Source organism: Myotis daubentonii, chromosome 1 (assembly GCF_963259705.1).
Source record: "Myotis daubentonii chromosome 1, mMyoDau2.1, whole genome shotgun sequence".
NCBI classification, from domain to species: Eukaryota; Metazoa; Chordata; class Mammalia; order Chiroptera; family Vespertilionidae; genus Myotis; species Myotis daubentonii.
This window is the reverse complement of record NC_081840.1, coordinates 134,761,666-134,780,267: the sequence shown is the minus strand read 5'-3', so window position 1 is coordinate 134,780,267 and position 18,602 is coordinate 134,761,666. Positions and strand designations below refer to the sequence as shown.

Below are 18,602 nucleotides of genomic sequence, written 5' to 3'. Positions count from 1 at the left end.
CCATGCAGTTTTCACTTATAATGTTCTTCTTCCTTGAAAGATACAAAGAATAGTCTTAAAAAGAATATAGTTTTGATATGAAATATCTGCAAGTTATTTAGAAAATATGATCAAATATACCTTTTATCACCAATTCATATTATCTTTTAGTTGTGACAGATTTATATTGCCCCTATTATTTTATACTAGAGGCCCGGTGAACAAAAATTTGTGCACTCAGGGAGTCCCTCAGCCTGGCCTGTGCCCTCTGGCAGCCTGGGAACCCTTGGGGGATGTCCAACTGCCAGCTTAGAAACAAGTTGGCAGTCAGACATCTCTCTGGCAGGCCGGGGGGAGCGGGCCTAAGGCTCAGGAGGATATCTTTAGTGCTGCAGACATCCCGTCACCACCACTGTGTTGCTGTCAGCCTGGCTTGTGACTGAGTGGAGCTCCCCCTGTGGGAGCACACTGACCACCAGGAGGCAGCTCCTGCATTGAGCGCCTGCCCCCTGGTGGTCAGTGCGTATCATAGCAACTGGTCGTTCCTGGTTATTCCACCATTAGGGTCAATTGCATATTACCCTTTTATTATATAGGATATCTCCTGCATGAAATAAAAATAGTCAGGAGGAATGCTAACAATGGGCTACAATAAATTAGAGCATATTAAAGCAGTTTTATTTTTTTTAATATATTTTATTGATTTTTTTACAGAGAGGAAGGAAGAGGGATAGAGAGTTAGAAACATCGATGATAGAGAAACATCGATCAGCTGCCTCCTGCACATCTCCCACAGGGGATGTGCCCGCAACCCAGGTACATGCCCTTGACCGGAATCGAACCTGGGACCTTTCAGTCCGCAGGCCGACGCTCTATCCACTGAGCCAAACCAGTTTCGGCATTAAAGCAGTTTTGATAAAAGTATAACCACAAATATATATTATCAGCTCTTATAACTGTTCCAAGGTAAGAAAAAAATATTTAAAAGTCAGTCTAAAGTTTAATAAATTAACTTTTAGACATAAATAGATTATGCAAATAGGGAGCTCTTATGAAGAGGTGGAAGAAGACTACAAGTTTAAAAAATTAATAATATGTTAGATTGTGAAAGGTTTGTTTATTATGTAAACCAAGCAATTTTCATCAGATTATTAAATACTAATAATCTTAAATTATATTATAGTAAGTTAAAATTAAATATTTGACTTTTCTTTATTTTTAAACATTGTTTATATAGAATAAGCAAATTCATTATATTATGCTAGAGCCCCAGTGCATGAAATCGCATGAGACCCAGACCTGGTGCCCCGTGGGACCCAGTGTCAAGTCCTGCCGGCACCGCAGGACCCATCAATGCACCTCCTGGTGACGAGTCTTTGGTTGTTACGGCATGACGACCACTGGGTTTTTATTATATAGATATTTGTAATATTTATTTATTTATTTATTTTTAAGATTTATTTTTTTATTGATTTTTAGAGATTGAGGAAAGGAGAGGGAGAGAGAGAAACATCAATGTGAGAACAATACATCGAACTGCTGCCTCCTGCATGTCCCTACCAGGGATTGAGTCCATAACCTGGGCAAGTGCTCCAACTGAGGACTGTCCCGGCTGTCTCTTGGTGCATGAGATGATACCCAACCAACTGAGCCACATCGGCCAGAGCTATATTTGTAATATTTAAATGTCAACATTCTTTCTGCTCCAGACCAATAATAGAAATGCAGTTATTTCATTCTTGCTATTATTTAAATTTCAAGTTTTAATATATTATTGTCTGCAGGTTAAGTTACTGTCTTAGATTGTAAAGAATATTTGAATGGAAATGGAGTACCTGAACAGCTGGACTCATCAAGTTGGAAGTCCACGCAGTTGGCAAAACCATCACAGCGCTCGTGAACTGGGATACAGCTGTTAGAGGAGGTGCACAGCAGAGCTCCCTCAGAACAGCTGACATTGGCTGGAAAAAAAAGAATCATCATCATCTTTTCTTAAAAAATAAATTTTTCTAATGAAATAATACAATGTATTGTATTATCCTTCATTTATTAGTTCTATATTTAAGTTATATATTCAATGTAACAAGTTGAACATTTTTCAAAGTGTATTGATGGAATCATTTCTCAGCATTGCATTATGTGTAAAATGCATCCTATGTACTATGGATTCTGAATTGATTTTAGACTAGAGGCAAATTTACACCAAAGAAGATCTCTGTTACTCCTCTACTGTCCCCAATATTATGTGCAATTGAACTGATAGGTATTGTACCTCGCCTGAATGTGCATCAATTTCCAACTGGGTTATAAGTTATGAGTAGTACTAGGTGCCCTTTAGATCTGGGTGTGGATGTGGTCACTCAGCTCATCGTGCTATGGCGGCGTGACCTTATAGCGGTGTGTCAGTGCATGATGCAGGTATTTTGTAAATCCCAGAGTCTCTTACTAGCCTGACTTCAAGAAACAAGCATAAGTCTTATTCACAAAACTTTGATTTTTTTTCAGAAAAATGTCTTTATTGATTCCTCTCAAGGGTACTGACAGTTTAATGGAGTCTAGTCCTGCAAATTACTGGATTTCCCTTGGATGCTCTCTTAGTCCTTAAACTGTAGTGTTGTGTTCCTCCCTCTCGTTCTCTAGTCTCTTTAGGATTGTGACTTCCTATAAAGCAGGAGGCTATGTTTTAGATTCCTTCTATGAGTTAGGGCTGACCCAGAACATTTCATTCTAGGCCATCATGTGTCTCTGTTCTCCTGATTACTTAAAAACCTAGAACCAGCAGGCCTGAGTTTCAGGCCTGATCTCTATTTTTTCTGGTTCTACCTCTGTTTTGTTCCATGCCAATATTTAATGTCTTCAAGGCCTTTTGTGTGATAGCTCTTCTCTCTAGCATTGCTGTGTTTGGAATAGAGGCAAAGTGTCAAAGCATGAACCCACTGCACCATCTTCTCAGAAATACAAGATAGATTTAGAAAGCAATAAATAATAATGATATTGGCCTACACTGTTTCTCTAACCTGGTTCCTTTAAGTCATAGTGTTATGCAGAGGGAATGTGAAAGACAGGAGTGATCAACCAGGGCTTCTGGGGCTTACCCCAAGTTCAACAAAAATAGCTCTGCTTCTCTTCAGTATACTTAATGATACGATATAATATCTTATTTGGACATTTCAATTCAAATCTGCTAAAATTTTTAAAGGATTGGTCTGGGAAGTTACTTCTACTAGAATAAAGACAACTAAGTTCAAACTTCTCAAGCTAAATGGACAGTTTAGAAGACATGGGAATAGAGATCTCCAAGTATGTTTCTTGCACAGATTTTGTCAGTTATTTTAAAATATTTTATTTTCTTCAAACATATCTATGGGCTGTTTAGAGTTATCATAGGATATTAGCACAGTTTAGTTTGAGAACTGCGTATCAAAAATTTATTTTCAAGTTGGATATAAAAATGGTGTTTCTAAGAGTTTGTATCTTCATTGATCAAAATGCTGGCTCTGAACAATTAAAGTGACAGTCTTCATTCAGCAATCCTTCTTGAGGTGCTGGAACATCAATTCAACACCAATAAATATTATTAAGCTGTCACTACATGTAAGATACTAGGCTTAGCACTTAAAATGAAGAGTACAGTGGAGACATGTATATAAAGAGACATCAGAATGAATAAAGCAACAATAGCAAGATAACAATACAAGAGTGACCAGCAGTTCAAAACAATAATAAAAGATATGCCATAAGGTCAGATTTAGTTGATAAAGTACTGGTATAGGTAAGCATTATAAAAGCAAGAGATTCCTTTGGTGTAGGGAGGTCTATAAAGACTGAAAGAAGAGTAGAGTCTTGAGATGTGTTTTAAATTTTAATGTTTCCAGAGAAAAGCCATTTAACGGAGTGGTAATCTATAGACAGAGAATCAATAAATTTGATATTGGAACCATGAGTAAAGCAGTTTGCCTTTAACTGGGGAACGGTGTAAAAAGGTGGTACAAACAAACCTAAAAAACACGGCTGAAACCAGTTTGTAGAAATGGCTAAGGTCCCAAGGGAAAAGATAATCTTCAAGTTTTTCTAAAGGTTTAAAAGATTTTAGGATATACATTGACAAGATAAATCATATTGCAAACACATCAACTAGAAAACTGAATAATTTCCAACTCTTATAAGATTCAGAGATGTTTGCAAAATAATGTGTATGTTTATGAATGCATCTATATATCCACATGTATGAGCATGTGTGTATATATACATATTTTTATTATCAATGCATTGCAAGGAGCTGAGAGATAATATAAGATGATAGTTTTAAGGTTTTAAATAATATAATATATTGAAGTTTGTAAACAAAGATAATAGATATTATTCATCTACTTATAAAGCTTTATTTTTAATCCTTTTCTCAGAAATACGAATCCATCCATATTCCCTCACCCAATTTCCAGTGGGAATGATAGCTTATTTTCAAGTTGACTATACAATGAAGATCTCTAATTTATCAGTAATATAAATTCTCAATTATGACCCAAATAGCATTAAAAGACATAAAATATACCTCTATAAGACAAAAAAAATTAAAAAGGGTTTTACTTTTTCCTTTTAATAGAGTTTTCAATTTAGACAGTTAAATATGGATCTTTTACTTTATAAAATTGAAAACTAAAACCATAGTTTCTGTGGCATTTTAAATAGTATAGCATTAAAGTTAATGGATATTTATCAACTTCCTTTTAAATGTAGGTGGCAAATAAATTATGAATGCAATTAATATTTACTGACATATACAACAAAGGGCATTGTACTAAATATAGGACAATAAATTGAACTATTGCTCTCTTTTTCTCTTCTATGATTAATATACATACAACAAAGAAAATTTCCAAAATTATTCCAAATAAGTTATATATAAAATTTATTACTTTTAACTTTATTTTTATTGTTGACATTATCACACATGTCCTCACACCCCTCCCCCCCCAACTTTGTCTACCTCCACTCAGCCTCTGCCACCTCTTCCTTCTGGCCATGACTACACTGCTGTCTGTGTCTATGGGTTATGCATATATATAAAATTTATAGGAAACTGAGATTTCAAAATGTTTCCCTTGACAATATCTACTTTTGCCACATTCGCATTAAAACGTTATGTTTTAATATCTACAGGAATACTTATTTCAATCTGTTCTCATCCTAGATTTCTTTCTTATCTAAATGAACCAAGTAACACAGAGCATTGTGTGGCTTTAGCTCATTCACGCAGGTACTCAGGTAGATGATGCATTAAAGATAAACAATTCATGAATATTTCATTGGTGTTACTTCCCTAAAGCAAAATTTCTGTTATAAATTATAATTGCTGCATAAAAAATAAACCCTAAGTAAAGCATGTATGACTATGGATGTGTATCCATTCACTATTAAACTAAAAAGTCACGTATACAGCCAATCAACATTTCTAACAGCAGAATAACCATGGTCCTTGGGCCTTGAAAATGAAGGCTACAACCCTTCAAAGCACAAATAAACTTATCACAGAGCAGGGTGGACATTTACTTTATTCTGGAATTAAATCCAACCACTACTCTTATTGAAATATCTTAGCAGTTTAAATAATTTTAAATAAAATGATAAAAATCATTTAATAGGAAAAGGATACTAATTTATTTGTGTGTTTATGTACTTTAGCATATTAATTCATTTAATCCTCCAATACCTCTGTAAAGAAGACTTAATCACCATCATTTTTATGTTGAATAAACTAAGGAACACATATGTAAGAAGGGGAGATGTCACATGATGAAGATGATTGTTATACTATTATTGAGAAGTACCATAGGACATTAAGATCGTAAGTAACATATTTAAAGGCTGATAATAAAAATACTGATAATAAATGTTGACCTACAAATCTTAGGAGCATGACCCATTCCAAGTGTTCGGTAAGTGGTATTCAACTTACTGGGACATAGCAACTTCTACTGGAACAAATTAAAGTTAGAAAATAGGTAAATCATCCGCTTCCCTATATGTTTTTCACAGCTGTGTTTATCATTGATGGAGAGCTGCCATTTCCTCTTTTGAGTCATTTTCTACCTCCTCTTCTTGCTGTAGGCCAGCGGTTCTCAACCTGTGGGTCGCAACCCCTTTGGCGGTCAAATGACCCTTTCACAGGGGTCGCCTAAGACCATCCTGCGTATCAGATATTTACATTATGATTCATAACAGTAGCAACATTACAGTTATGAAGTAGCAACAAAAATAATTTTATGGTTGGGTCACAACATGAGGAACTGTATTTAAAGGGCCAGAAGGTTGAGAACCACTGCTCTAGGCTCTGGGAGACTAAACTATAAGGACACATTAACAAGTTCCTTTGTCCTTTGGATTTTTGTTTATGTTTAACTTTTGTTAAGATATGGCAAATGGGTAGCACCAGCAGAAGATTAATATAATGGAAGTGACTGTGAAATTACCCTTTAACCAAATACCACAACTTTTTAAAAAATGCATTTTTATTGATTTGAGAGAGGAAGGGAGAGGGAGAGAGAAATAGAAACATCAATGATGAGAGAGAATCACTGATTGGCTGCCTCCTACACATCTCCTACTGGTGGCTGAGTCCATATGCCCTTGACTGGAATCAAACCAGGACCATTCAGTCCACAGGCGACGGTCTATCCACTGAGCCAAACCAGCTCAGGCACCACAACTTTTCTTAATGGACCTCTTTGACTCCAGATTCATACAACTGTTTCTTCCTCTTACATGCTTTGGTCTGTAGGTGATAAAAGCCCCTATTCTGCCTATCCTGTTTGGTTTCCCTATGCATAATATTTCCCTAATAAATAAGCGCTTTATTAAAATATTCTCAAATTATATAGTATCAATGAACCATCTATTTCTTGACAGAATATTAATGATGTAGTAGCTGATGAAATCTTGAAATCTTGGTAAATAGATTGAAACTACCTTTTGCTTTTCCCAGCCTAGATATGTTTTAGGCCTAATCTCTACAAAACATTTCAACCTGAGGACACTCTGATAATTACAGCTTTTTATTGTCAGATCATCAATCCCTTTTTGTTGTCCTGAGGTGTCTATGTCCTCATCTCAGTGTCTTTCAATGCTTGGTTTCCTTAACTGTCTTTTAGATGTTCCTTAGGATTTTGTCTGCCACCTTCTCTTTTTACTCTTTATTATCTCATCTACATCACCGTTTTAACCATCATATCTTGATGGCCATGTATCTGTATAGATCTTTCTTTATCTCTTTCCAGAGCTCCAGATGTTAATTTTTAAATACTTTCTGAATATTTCTGTGGATGTGCCACAGATGCCACAGATGTAGCATGCTTAAAAATGAAGCCACAATCTTACCGTAACAAGTCCTTCTCTTCCTATTTTCCCCAGTTCAGGAAATGGTAGATCAGTTGTCTTGGTGCCCAACTCAGACACTTAGAAACTCTTCTTGATTATTTTCTCTTCCTCTTCACCTGAAAGTCTCTTAAATCTATTCCTATCTTTGCCACACATCATTATTTAACCAATGCCTTTATATTTTGACTACAACATTTCCTAAGCAGTCCTCTCCCTTGCTTCAGTCCCTTCCATGAGCTACTTAAAGGGTTGGGTAGCCCTGGCATGATGGGGAGGCCTCTTCAAGATTGAGTCCTTGCTTGCCTCTCCAGACTTATTTATACAGTTCCCACCACAAATTACTCTAGTTATATGAAATGTGCTTCAAAGAACTTTTCACTATTCTTGGAACATTCTTCACTGGAATTAAGCATCTCTATTTGCCTAATGACTACTTGTCTTTCCAAATTTGGCTCTTTTTAAAGTTTACAGACTCCCTAGCACCATATTTTGAGTTGCCTATATATTCAATAATCCTGTATCTATCTCTCTCACAAAACTTATTGCATGAAATTCCTAACTATCACCAATCCCCTCCAGTAATATGAGAAGTGTCTATAAATTGGACTGGTACAATGCCAAATCCACATGAACCATAAATGTCCAATACAATAAGTGGCATAAATTGTATTCCTATTGAAAGTTTGTGAACAAGTGAATGAATGAATGTGAGTTTACAAAATATCATTCTAAATCAGTAGGTAAGCCCAGGAAAAAAAATTATTCCGCCTTGGGAGGAAATTTCCATCATTGGATGCTTTTATTTTGTAATTTTGTTCCAGCATTTTGTCCATTGTTCATTTTCACACAATTTACCCTATAGAGTCAGAACTCTTAAATATTTTAGAGAGGGGTAGAAGCCATTCTCTCATGATAGCAGTCTATTCCTAATGTGGACTTATTTTCTTTTAGGAGCAGAACTTCAGATATTGCTACCTCATCAAACACCAATTTCTAACAAATCTCTAAAAGTATAAGGATACAGTACTTTCCTAAGCATTGCTATTTAAAGTCAAATATCACATGCTTATATTGAACTTACTATGATTCCTATCAGCCAAATAACATTAAAACCTTGATGGGAAAAGAAATAAGTAATTAGACAGACTTTTTCTTTTTTATTCATTTCTATTTGTTTACCTTGCCTCTAAGAAAATATTGTAAGACTTGACAAGTTGGCTTTATTACAGAAAGAATATACTTGTATTTAATAACAGGGAGATAGAAAACCAATCTCTAAGTTTCTGCCAGGAAAAGAAGTTCACTGATTTAAGGATGAAACCTTTTTTATTTTACTTTCAAATTTACAGTTAAGGCTGAAACCTTTAAACATTCAAAGGCTGCCTTCCTTTTCCTTCATTCATCTTTAGTTCTTTCCAATAGTTACTATAATTCTGGATGCCCACACTAAATAGGGCACTGATATTGCCTTATATTTATTTCATTGTTCCCCTCTTACAGTTACATTCCAAAGTGCTTTTTACTATTTAAAAAAAAAATGTGGTCATTAACATATGGTTTATGGAGCTCTATCATTGCAGCCCTTCCCAAAAATAGAATATAGATAACATACTATAAAATCAAGCAAATAAAAATAATTACATAAGATATTAATGGTGCTTTGATCCCATCACAATTATATGCTTACCTTAAAATTTTGCATAATTACTTAACTAAAACTCTTCCTTTCCTTTCTGACATAGGCTAATTATAATGAAAATAGAAGGTGCTAAATAAAAAGGCTTGGGATTTTACATGTATTCTCTCAAATCCTCACAGCCCTGAAAAGTAGGTATTATATGGATGAGGAGACTGACTCAAATAACTTTCCCAAGACTGCACAGGTAGTAACAAGGATGAGATTAAACCTATATCCTTAGGGTTTACACAGATTCTTAATGAAATGATATTTGCCCAGGTGGTTGTCCAGGTTTAGCCCCTAACTACACATATTCATTAAAATGAATATTTTCCCATAGCGCTTTGCTTGATCCTCTTCATTAACATTTATGGTGGGAAGAAATGATAATTACATGTCTTTAATCCATTTCCATAAACATTTGTTAAAAAAATTAACCAATACATAAGACCATCCCCATATGAATGACACAGAGATGAGTAAGAAAGGAAATCAGATAAGTTTAACAGAGATTAATGTGACTACACAGATAGAATGCTTCTAGAGATGCTAAACAAGGGCTATATGTTTTGTTTAGGAACACAACACAAAGAACTATGTTATTGATGATATGGTCATGGTATGACTCTAGAGAATTTTGCTTTATTTGTCAAGCTCTCTTGATCATTCCCAAACAGCATTTCTTCCCTGGCACATTAAGTTAGTGAAATGACTCACAGCAGCTGGATTCATCTTCATTAAAGTGGCAGTCAGGCACTCCATCACAGAGCAGGAGGGATGGGATACACTCGTGGGTAGGGCACTGGAACTCCCTATTACCGCAGAACTGAGGAGGAGGGCTGAGAGAACAATCTATTTCATCCGATCCATCTATGCAATCCTCCTGTCCATTACATTTCCCTGAGAGAGGGACACACTGGAGTGTGTAGACACAAGAAAATTGATCAGCTTCACAAGGAGGTGGCTGTGTTGTGACAGGACCTGAAAAGAGAGCATATCAAGTCACTTTTGGCATTAAGAGAGTTATATTTCTGTCTAGTGTTGAAACATTGTCAGCTATATTTATTCTTTAATAAACGTAAAACATTTTGGTAATTTAAGTCAATTAATTTCCAATTAGAAATTATATGAACTCCACAAAACATACAAACATGATTAAGAGGACATGCCCTATCTAAATCTCAGAAACAGCAGTCTTTTTATTTTCTTTGTTGATTAAGGTATTACATATGTGTTCTTATCCCCCTATTGCCCCCCCACACGCCCTCATTCATATCCTCACTCCCCTGGTGTCTGTGTCCATTGGTTAGGCTTACATACATGCATACAAGTCCTTTGGTTGATCTCTCTCCCTTACTCCCACCTCCCCTACCTTCCCTCTGAGGTTTGACGGTCTGATTGATGCTTCTCTGTCTCTGCATCTGTTTTTGTTCATCAGTTTTTGTTGTTCATTATATTCCACAAATGAGTGAGATCATGTGATAGTTATCTTTCTCTGACTGGCTTATTTCGCTTATTAAGCCTTAGTATAATGCTCTCCAGTTCAATCCATGCCGTTGCAAATGGTAAGAATTCCTTCTTTTTTTTTTTTACTGCAGCATAGTATTACATTGTGTAGATGTACCACAGTTTTTTAAACCATGCATCTGCTGATGGGCACTTAGGCTGTTTCCAAATCTTAGCTATGGTAAATTGTGCTACTATGAACATAGCAGTGCATATATCCTTTCTGATTTGTGTTTCTAGTTTCTTGGCAAAGCCACTGTTCTCAAAACTGCCTGGTACTGGCACAAGAACAGACATATAGACCAGTGGAATAGAATAGAGAACCCAGAAATTGACCCAAACCACTATGCTCAATTAATATTTGACAAAGGAGGCAAGAACACACAATGGAGTCAAGACAGTCTCTTCAATAAACGGTGTTGGGAATATTGGACAGATACATGCAAAAAAATGAAACTAGACCACCAACTTACACCATACACAGCATAAACTCAAAATGGATAAAAGACTTAAACATAAGATGAGAAACCACAAAAATATTAGAGGAATCCACAGGCAGCAAAATATCAGACATATGATGAAGCAATATCTTCACTGATACAGAGCCTAGCGCATTGGAAACTAGAGAAAAGAAACAAATGGGACTACATCAAAATAAAAATGCTTCTGTACAGCAAAAGAAACCATCAACAAAACAAGAAAGCCCACTGCATGGGAGAACATATTTGCCAATGTTATCACCGATAAGGGTTTAATCTCCAACATTCATAGGGAACTCATACAACTTAACAAAAGGAAGATAAACAACCCAATCAAAAAAATGGGAAACGGACCTAAATAGATACATTTCAGAGGACATAAAGAAGGCCAAGAGACATATGAAAACATGCTCAAAGTCACTAATCATCTGAGAGATGCAAATCAAAATGACAATGCAGTACCATCTCACACCTGTCAGAATGGCTATCATCAAGAAATCAACAAATGACAAGTGCTGGCGAGGATGTGGAGAAAAAGGAACCCTCCTGCACTGCTGGTGTGAATGCAGCCACTGTGGAGAACAGTATGGAGTTTCCTCAAAAAATTAAAAATGGAACTGCCATTTGACCCAGTGATCCCACTTCTAGGACTATGTCACAAGAAACTAGAAAAACATTCTGTTTTTACAGATGAGGATAGTGAGGTCCATAAAATTTGAGTGTACAAAGATACAATGCCAGTTGATAAACTTATACCATGTGAAAGTATTCTGCAGAAACTCTAAGTCAAAACTTAATGTGTAAGCAGAGTCCTGTATAATCACATATATTCTCTAGAGGTCAGAGAATATATGTGAATATTCAAGACTGTATTATTCTCTGGAATATTAATGGACTTAAATATATAGGGCTGTATTAATTTGCTAGAATATCAGTAAACTGTTCTTATTCTTCACATTGCCCTGTGACAGTTGTTGATGCGCACATCAGTATATTAAGCGAAAAAAATAGATGGCATTGGGAACCAATTCAGCAATAGTTTATTTTGTGTTCTTTACATTTTAAACTTTTAATTTATGAGATTATTTGCTTTACCTATAAAGATGGTTGTGTGAATCCATTTTAAAAATGAAATTTGAAAGTTCTCCCTCTCCAGCAGTGGTGGTATATTCAGAATGCATTTAAACTCAAACGCTATGATCAAACTCTATGTATAGAGATCTATGTGATATTTCAGTGAGTCTTTGTTCATGAAAACCAGCATATTTAATATTTTGAGGCGTAAACATTTTGAAACATTAGTACCATTTTTTTTATCTAACCATCTAAGATCATAGCAGCATATAATATTGCAGTGTTCCAATGTCAACATTGTAAATTCAAACTTCGAAAGTAAACCAGGCTTTGCAATATATATATTTAAAGCCATGATCAATTAAATAGTTTCTCTTCATTCTTTTTGTTGGATTAATCTCATATTTAAGGAAGTGCAGACATCCTTACTTTTAATTTTTTTCTAAAATATTTTATTCACTAAACATTTATTTTCTGAACTCATCAAAGGTTAAAAAAGTTGAATGAACATTTTTGCATGTGATGAAAATCTAGAACCAACTTTAGTAACGCTCCTATTACTTAGCTAAGTTAAGGCCTTTTCTGGGGAAAAAAAACAAACAGAAACAACACCACCACAAAACAAAACAAATAAACAAAAAATCATGAGGGAAGTAATTTTCTCTATTTCAAGACAAGCACAAATTTCTTATGCTTCTCAGACTTTTTCAAATGTGTGTGTGTGTGTATGCACTCCTTTATATTTTTCCTTATATTAGATATACAAAAACAAAATTCTCTCTTTTATTTTGAGGTAGCAATGTCATCAAATTTCAGAGCCATTTATATCAAAAGGTACTCACAACTCACTTATTCTAGACCCTTCTAAACAAAAAAGCTGAGGCACTTGTACTATCTATAAAGGATTCTGTGTTGTACTGCCAATAGCGGATTCTGTCTGCCGGAGTTCTTGTTCCAGCAGTAAGAAGGGTTCAGCAATCTGGAGAAGGGGCTGTGCATAACTTAATAAAGAGTCCAGAGACAAAGCATAATTTTTAAAGGCATTTGGGTGTCAGAGGAGCCTAGCTAGAGAAACTAAGATCTCCTTGTCTCAAGACCCCATGCTTTTTATTAACACAATTTGTCCTGAGGCGAGGCAGAGATAGACATATCAAAGGGTCAGGTTTCATTTACAGAGTCCATTGTCAGATTGGAAGAATTTGCCTTTGGCTGTTCAGGTGTTTGGCCAGTAGGAGGCAATAACATGTAGATTAAGATGCCCTAGCTGTCTCGCAGCAAGCAATCAATTTAATGCATCCTTTTCAGGTCTGGGGAAATGCCTTTAGCAACTCTAGATTCAGCCCTGCTCTCATGCTGGAATTGGCATCCGGCACATCTTCCATCAAGATTAAGGTGTTCATTCTCACAACTGCCAGGAAATTACCAGATGACAACTCACAAATGAGTTCAGCTCCAGGAATTTCCCTCTAAGTTGCACTGCCTCACAAGAACAGCTCCATTCATTGACTGGTTAATTGTGGATAAGATGACCCAACCCATATGTCTCAATCTGGGACAACTATGAGGACCATTATAGCCCTAGAGTTCCCCATGGCAGCCACTGAGTCCCACTATTGCACCTGCATCACAGCCCAACCCTCTCTCTGCACAGTCCTGCTCCTTCACTTCACAAGGCTTGTTCCTGGGAGAATTTCCAATAAACCTTCTAATGGAAATCTTTGCCTCAGAGTTCACTTCTCTGGGAACCCAATCTAAGATACTATCCAACTGTCAAAATATGTCTTGTCTTAAATTAAATCTCCCTTGAATCACTTCACAAATTTCCCACTGAAATATTTCTAATGTAAGAGAATATTAACTTGCACCCTTCTGGGAGTCTAAGTAGGCTCTTAGCCGGAAGCACTTCTCTGTAAGTTCAACATTTCTTTTAAGTCTCTTGTTTTATCTAGTGAATGTTCTGCATATAGATGTTTTTTAATATAAAAGCTTCCTCAAGTTCTCATTTCAAATGAAATGATTACTCATGGAAGATGAATTATGTTTATCTTTTGAATTGAGAGTATTCTATATTCTCTCTTTGAGAAGTTAATAAATTTTCCTAAAAATTTAATATCAATATATTTATATTTGAATGTCACCCTTGAAGTTACCTAATTATTATAGGTCATATCTTTTTATATAATTCTGTAAAAAATGAACAGGATTAATTATTCCCTGTTTTAAACTGAAAAATCTTAGCACCACCTTAAATGTATATTACTAAGTGAGAATAGTCAATCTAAGAAGGGTACATATTGTCTGATTCCATCTATATAACATTCTAGAAAAGGCAAAACTGTGGCTAGAATAAAATGATCATTGGCTAGGAGGAGCTGAGGGGAAGGAAGAGTTGCGTACATAGAGCACAGAGGGTTTCCAAAGCAGTGTCATTCTGTATGACATTGTAACAGTGGATACATGCCATGCCATAGACTGAGTGTCTGTGCCTCCCCATATTTCCTATGTTGAAACCTCATCCCCCATGTCATGACATTTGGGGATGGCCCTCGGGAAGTGATTAGGTCATGAAGCCCTCATGAATGGATTAGTGACCATGTAAAAGTGGCTGACGGCAGCTACCTTGCTCCTTCTGCCTCCTGAGGACACAGCAAAAAGGCACTGTCTATGAGAAGGCAGTGTTTTCTGGACACCAAATCTGTGAGTGTGGAGGGAGATGGGTATACATGAACTCTCTGAAATTCCACTTAATTTTGCTTTAAAACAAAAACTTCTCTAAAAATTATATACAATATAAATACACACACAACATATATAAAATGTATACTTTATATAAATTTTAGCATCAGTATCCCCCAGAAGGTATAATCTACGTATAATCTAGCTGTACTGCATGCTTTATGCTTTTCTCTTTGTAATTTCTATGTTCAGTGAGCAGCTTAGTCAGGTTGTTTAAAAGCCATGGAATTGAGTCCCAGACAGTGTGGCTAAGTGGTTGAGAAGCAACCCATGAACCAGGAGGTCAGGTTTGATTCCCAGTCCGGGCACATGCCAGGGTTGCAGGCTCCATCCCCAGTAGAGGATGTGCAGGAGGCAACCAATTGATGATTCTCTTTCATCATTGATGTTTCTATCTCCCTCCCTCTCTCTCTTTCTCTATCGAAATCAATAATTACAAAATAACATATTTAAAAGCAATGGAATTGAGATGCAAGACCAGTGAATCCACAAGCAAATGATGCCAGATTAGTCCTAACCTTAATTAGCTTCCTTGGAAATGCATGTTTTTATCAATTACATGAGAGAGTTATTCTGTGGGAGAACATATAACATGATAAGTACAAAACTAGCAACTACATCAGGAAAGCAAACTGAAATAGCACATTCAGCGCTGAGAGTGTCATTCATATACCCCAAAGAGAACTCTTAGAATAGAAAGGAAGAAAGAAAGAGAAGGAATTAGGAAATGTTAGTGACTGTGACTGAAGGAGAGAATGAAGGAGGAAAGACACTCCAAGAAAACGCAGATTAATTTGACAAAATAATTCATTATTTTTAAGTTAAAGGTTTTTTACTGGTGTTCAGGCAACATTTCTCTGACTATATCTGATTAAGGGTATTGTGTAGATCTGATTCTGGGGCAGGAAGAAGACACTGCTATGAAAGCTTAGTGCATTTACACACTCACACACACTCACACCTTAATATATTATATCAGATTTAGGGGAATGTTTCTCAAATGGCTCACAAGTCTCAAGTTTGTGGAGATCAACCATAAAGTATATCTAGTGTTGTAGTTTGCAATTGATTTACTCTTTATATTGGAGCTGCTTCAAGGCTGTACCAACAATAAAATTATGCTGACTCCTAGTATCTCACCAGATATGCGTCTCCAGTGCAAAGTAAGGAGGAGGATGTATAGCCATCATCTAAAAACTGTTTTTAAGTCATCGCTCTCTTGCCTGTATTGCACCAGTCATGTGATAAGCACATGAGCATTAGCTCTCATGTGTTTCAACAGAAAATAGCTTAAGAAATCTGATTTAGAGCACAAGGGGTTTGTATTGCAAGTTAGTTTTGAGAACAGTGGCTCTGAAGCCAGAGGAAAACCCCACAATCACAGCTATGCCAGGGCCATCAGGGAACGTCAGTTGTGTCACGGCAACAGCCTCTCCACCAGGCCTTTCCCCATTCCCGAGGTGCGCTCTCTCACTGTGTTTGGACATTGCAAGTCAGAGTTGGAAAATTGTTAACCTCCCTTAGAGAATGCAGTGACATATTCTTCAATAAACACTTCTCACATTGATGAATAATAATTAATGGTTAAAATAGTTTTACTTTCTATGATTAATTAACATAAGGTAACAAAAAATAAAGAACGCATTGACTATTTCCATTGATTTAATAAACCAACAAATAGTATAGATCAGAAAAATAAAAACTATAAAGCTCTTTAAAAATAACTTTCTAATATATGTGAATATCCTATCTAATAAAAGAGAAACATGGTAATTGGCGTACGACCGATACCCTTTTCATTGGCTAATCAGCGAGATATGCAAATTAACTGTCAGCCAAGATGGCGGCCGGCAGCCAGGCAGCTTGAAACTAACATGAGGCTTGGTTGCCTCAGTGACGGAGGAAACCAACGTTCCCCGCCTGCCGCTGCCTCTGAGCGGGCAGTTTAAGAAACTCTAACAAATACGCCCAACTTCAGCCAGCAGATTTGCAACATTGTAAGCAAAGGCCAGAAACCTACTTTCAGCCGGAGGCCTAAGAGCTGGAGCCAAGCCTCAAGCTAAAGCTGGCACAGAATTAAAAAAAAAAAAAAAAAGGAAAAAAGGAGCGTTTGGGAGTTCAGTCACCCCCAGCCTGAAAACAGCCCTCAGCGCCTCACCCAGACTGGCCAGGCACCCCAGTGGGGACCCCCACCCTGATCCAGGACACCCTTCAGGGCAAACCAGCCGGCCCCACCCATGCACCAGGCCTCTACCCTATATAGTAAAAAGGGTAATATGCCTCCCAGAACCGGGATCAGTGGAGCCGTGAGGCCTCCCGGCACTGGAATCAGCGTGACAGGGGGCAGTGCCCAAACCCCCTGATCGCCCTGCGGCTCTGTGTGTGACAGGGGGCAGGGCCACAACCTCCCTATCCACCCTGCTCTGTGCCTGACAGAGGGGAGCTCCCCCCCCCCCCCACGGGCCCTGCTCTGTGTGTGACGGGGTAGAGCCATAACCTCCCCCTCGGCCCTGCCCTGAGTGTGAGAGTGGCGGCGCCCCAACCCCCTGATCCGCCCTGCTCTGTGGGTGATAGAGGGCAGCACCCCAACCCCCTGATGGGCCCTGCTCTGTGCGTGACAGGGTACAGAGCCCCAACCCCCCTGATGGGCCCTGCTCTGTGTGTGACAGGGGGTTGCTCCACAACCTCCCCATCGACCCTGCCTTGAGTGTGACAGGGGGCTGCGCCCCAACTCCCCAATCAGCCCTGCTCTGAGCCCGACCAGGGGCTGCACCTAGGGATTGGGCCTGCCCTCTGCCACCCGGGAGCAGGCCTAAGCCAGCAGGTCGTTATCTCCCGAGGGGTCCCAGACTGCTAGAGGGCACAGGCCAGGCTGAGGGACCCCCCCTCCCCCCCCGAGTGCACAAATTTTTGTGCACCGGGCCCCTAGTAAATCTATAATTTAGTAACAAAAGTTTTTCATTTATATAGATGCTATGAGTTTTTACCAATTGTTTTAGAAGGTTTATGAGATTTCACATAAAGCACTTTTGCAAACAAAGTTATATATAAATGTGCAAAAATAAATCTGCCTTTTGTTTTATAATAAATGTTAGGAGAGAGAAAAAGAAAATATTTTAGGAAAAAACCCACCGGAGATAAAAAGGTGTAGGAACTGGCATTATTAGCTAACTTTTACATTCCCTGGAACCAAAAAACTCCCCTGATTACCACATTCTATTTCATTTTGTGCTATGAAGCGTGTTACAATTTCTGACGTCCTGGTTATTTCTTTGTCCTCCTACAGAATGTGGAGTCTCATTGTTCACTTCATTTGGGCATCAGTTGAAATATCTTTCTTACAGCAATAAAAATTACTTCATACTGATAATTTACAGTGAAATACAATGAAATGTTCTCATGAATTTCATATAAATCCAATAAAAGCCTAACTTGCCCAAGGATAACCTGGTGGATTTTTATCTTTATGATTAATATGTTTAGTGAAAGCAAAATGAATTGCCTGTGTTGAAAGGAAAAATAGTTTTAAAGAGGAGTAAATAAGCTCTTGCCAAATATTGCCATACTCAATGATATAAATGGCAAATGCTCATTGTAAAATACATCAGTTATAAGTTGATAATTGTTTGTCTCTGGCAGATATTTTATTCACAAAAATGGAAAATATCACAAAAAAAACCCAAGAGGAAAAATATCATTTTTAAGTGCAAATCCTAAGAAATCCTGGTTTGAAGTTATTTTTAATTCTAATTTTATATTTATCCTTTCTTAAGTTT

General features: G+C 37.2%; 1 protein-coding gene across 1 annotated transcript in view; it reads right to left on the bottom strand.

Annotated features, from left to right (window-relative positions):
* MALRD1 (MAM and LDL receptor class A domain containing 1) overlaps window positions 1-18,602 on the bottom strand; it is a 629,377-nt gene that overhangs the window by 129,203 nt on the left and 481,572 nt on the right. Inside the window, exons 35-36 of the mRNA XM_059660668.1 lie at window positions 9,749-10,012; window positions 1,815-1,940 (exon numbers count right to left, since the gene is read on the bottom strand). Coding sequence (XP_059516651.1) covers window positions 1,815-1,940; window positions 9,749-10,012 — 390 coding nt within the window. The remainder of the gene's footprint in view (window positions 1-1,814; window positions 1,941-9,748; window positions 10,013-18,602) is intronic.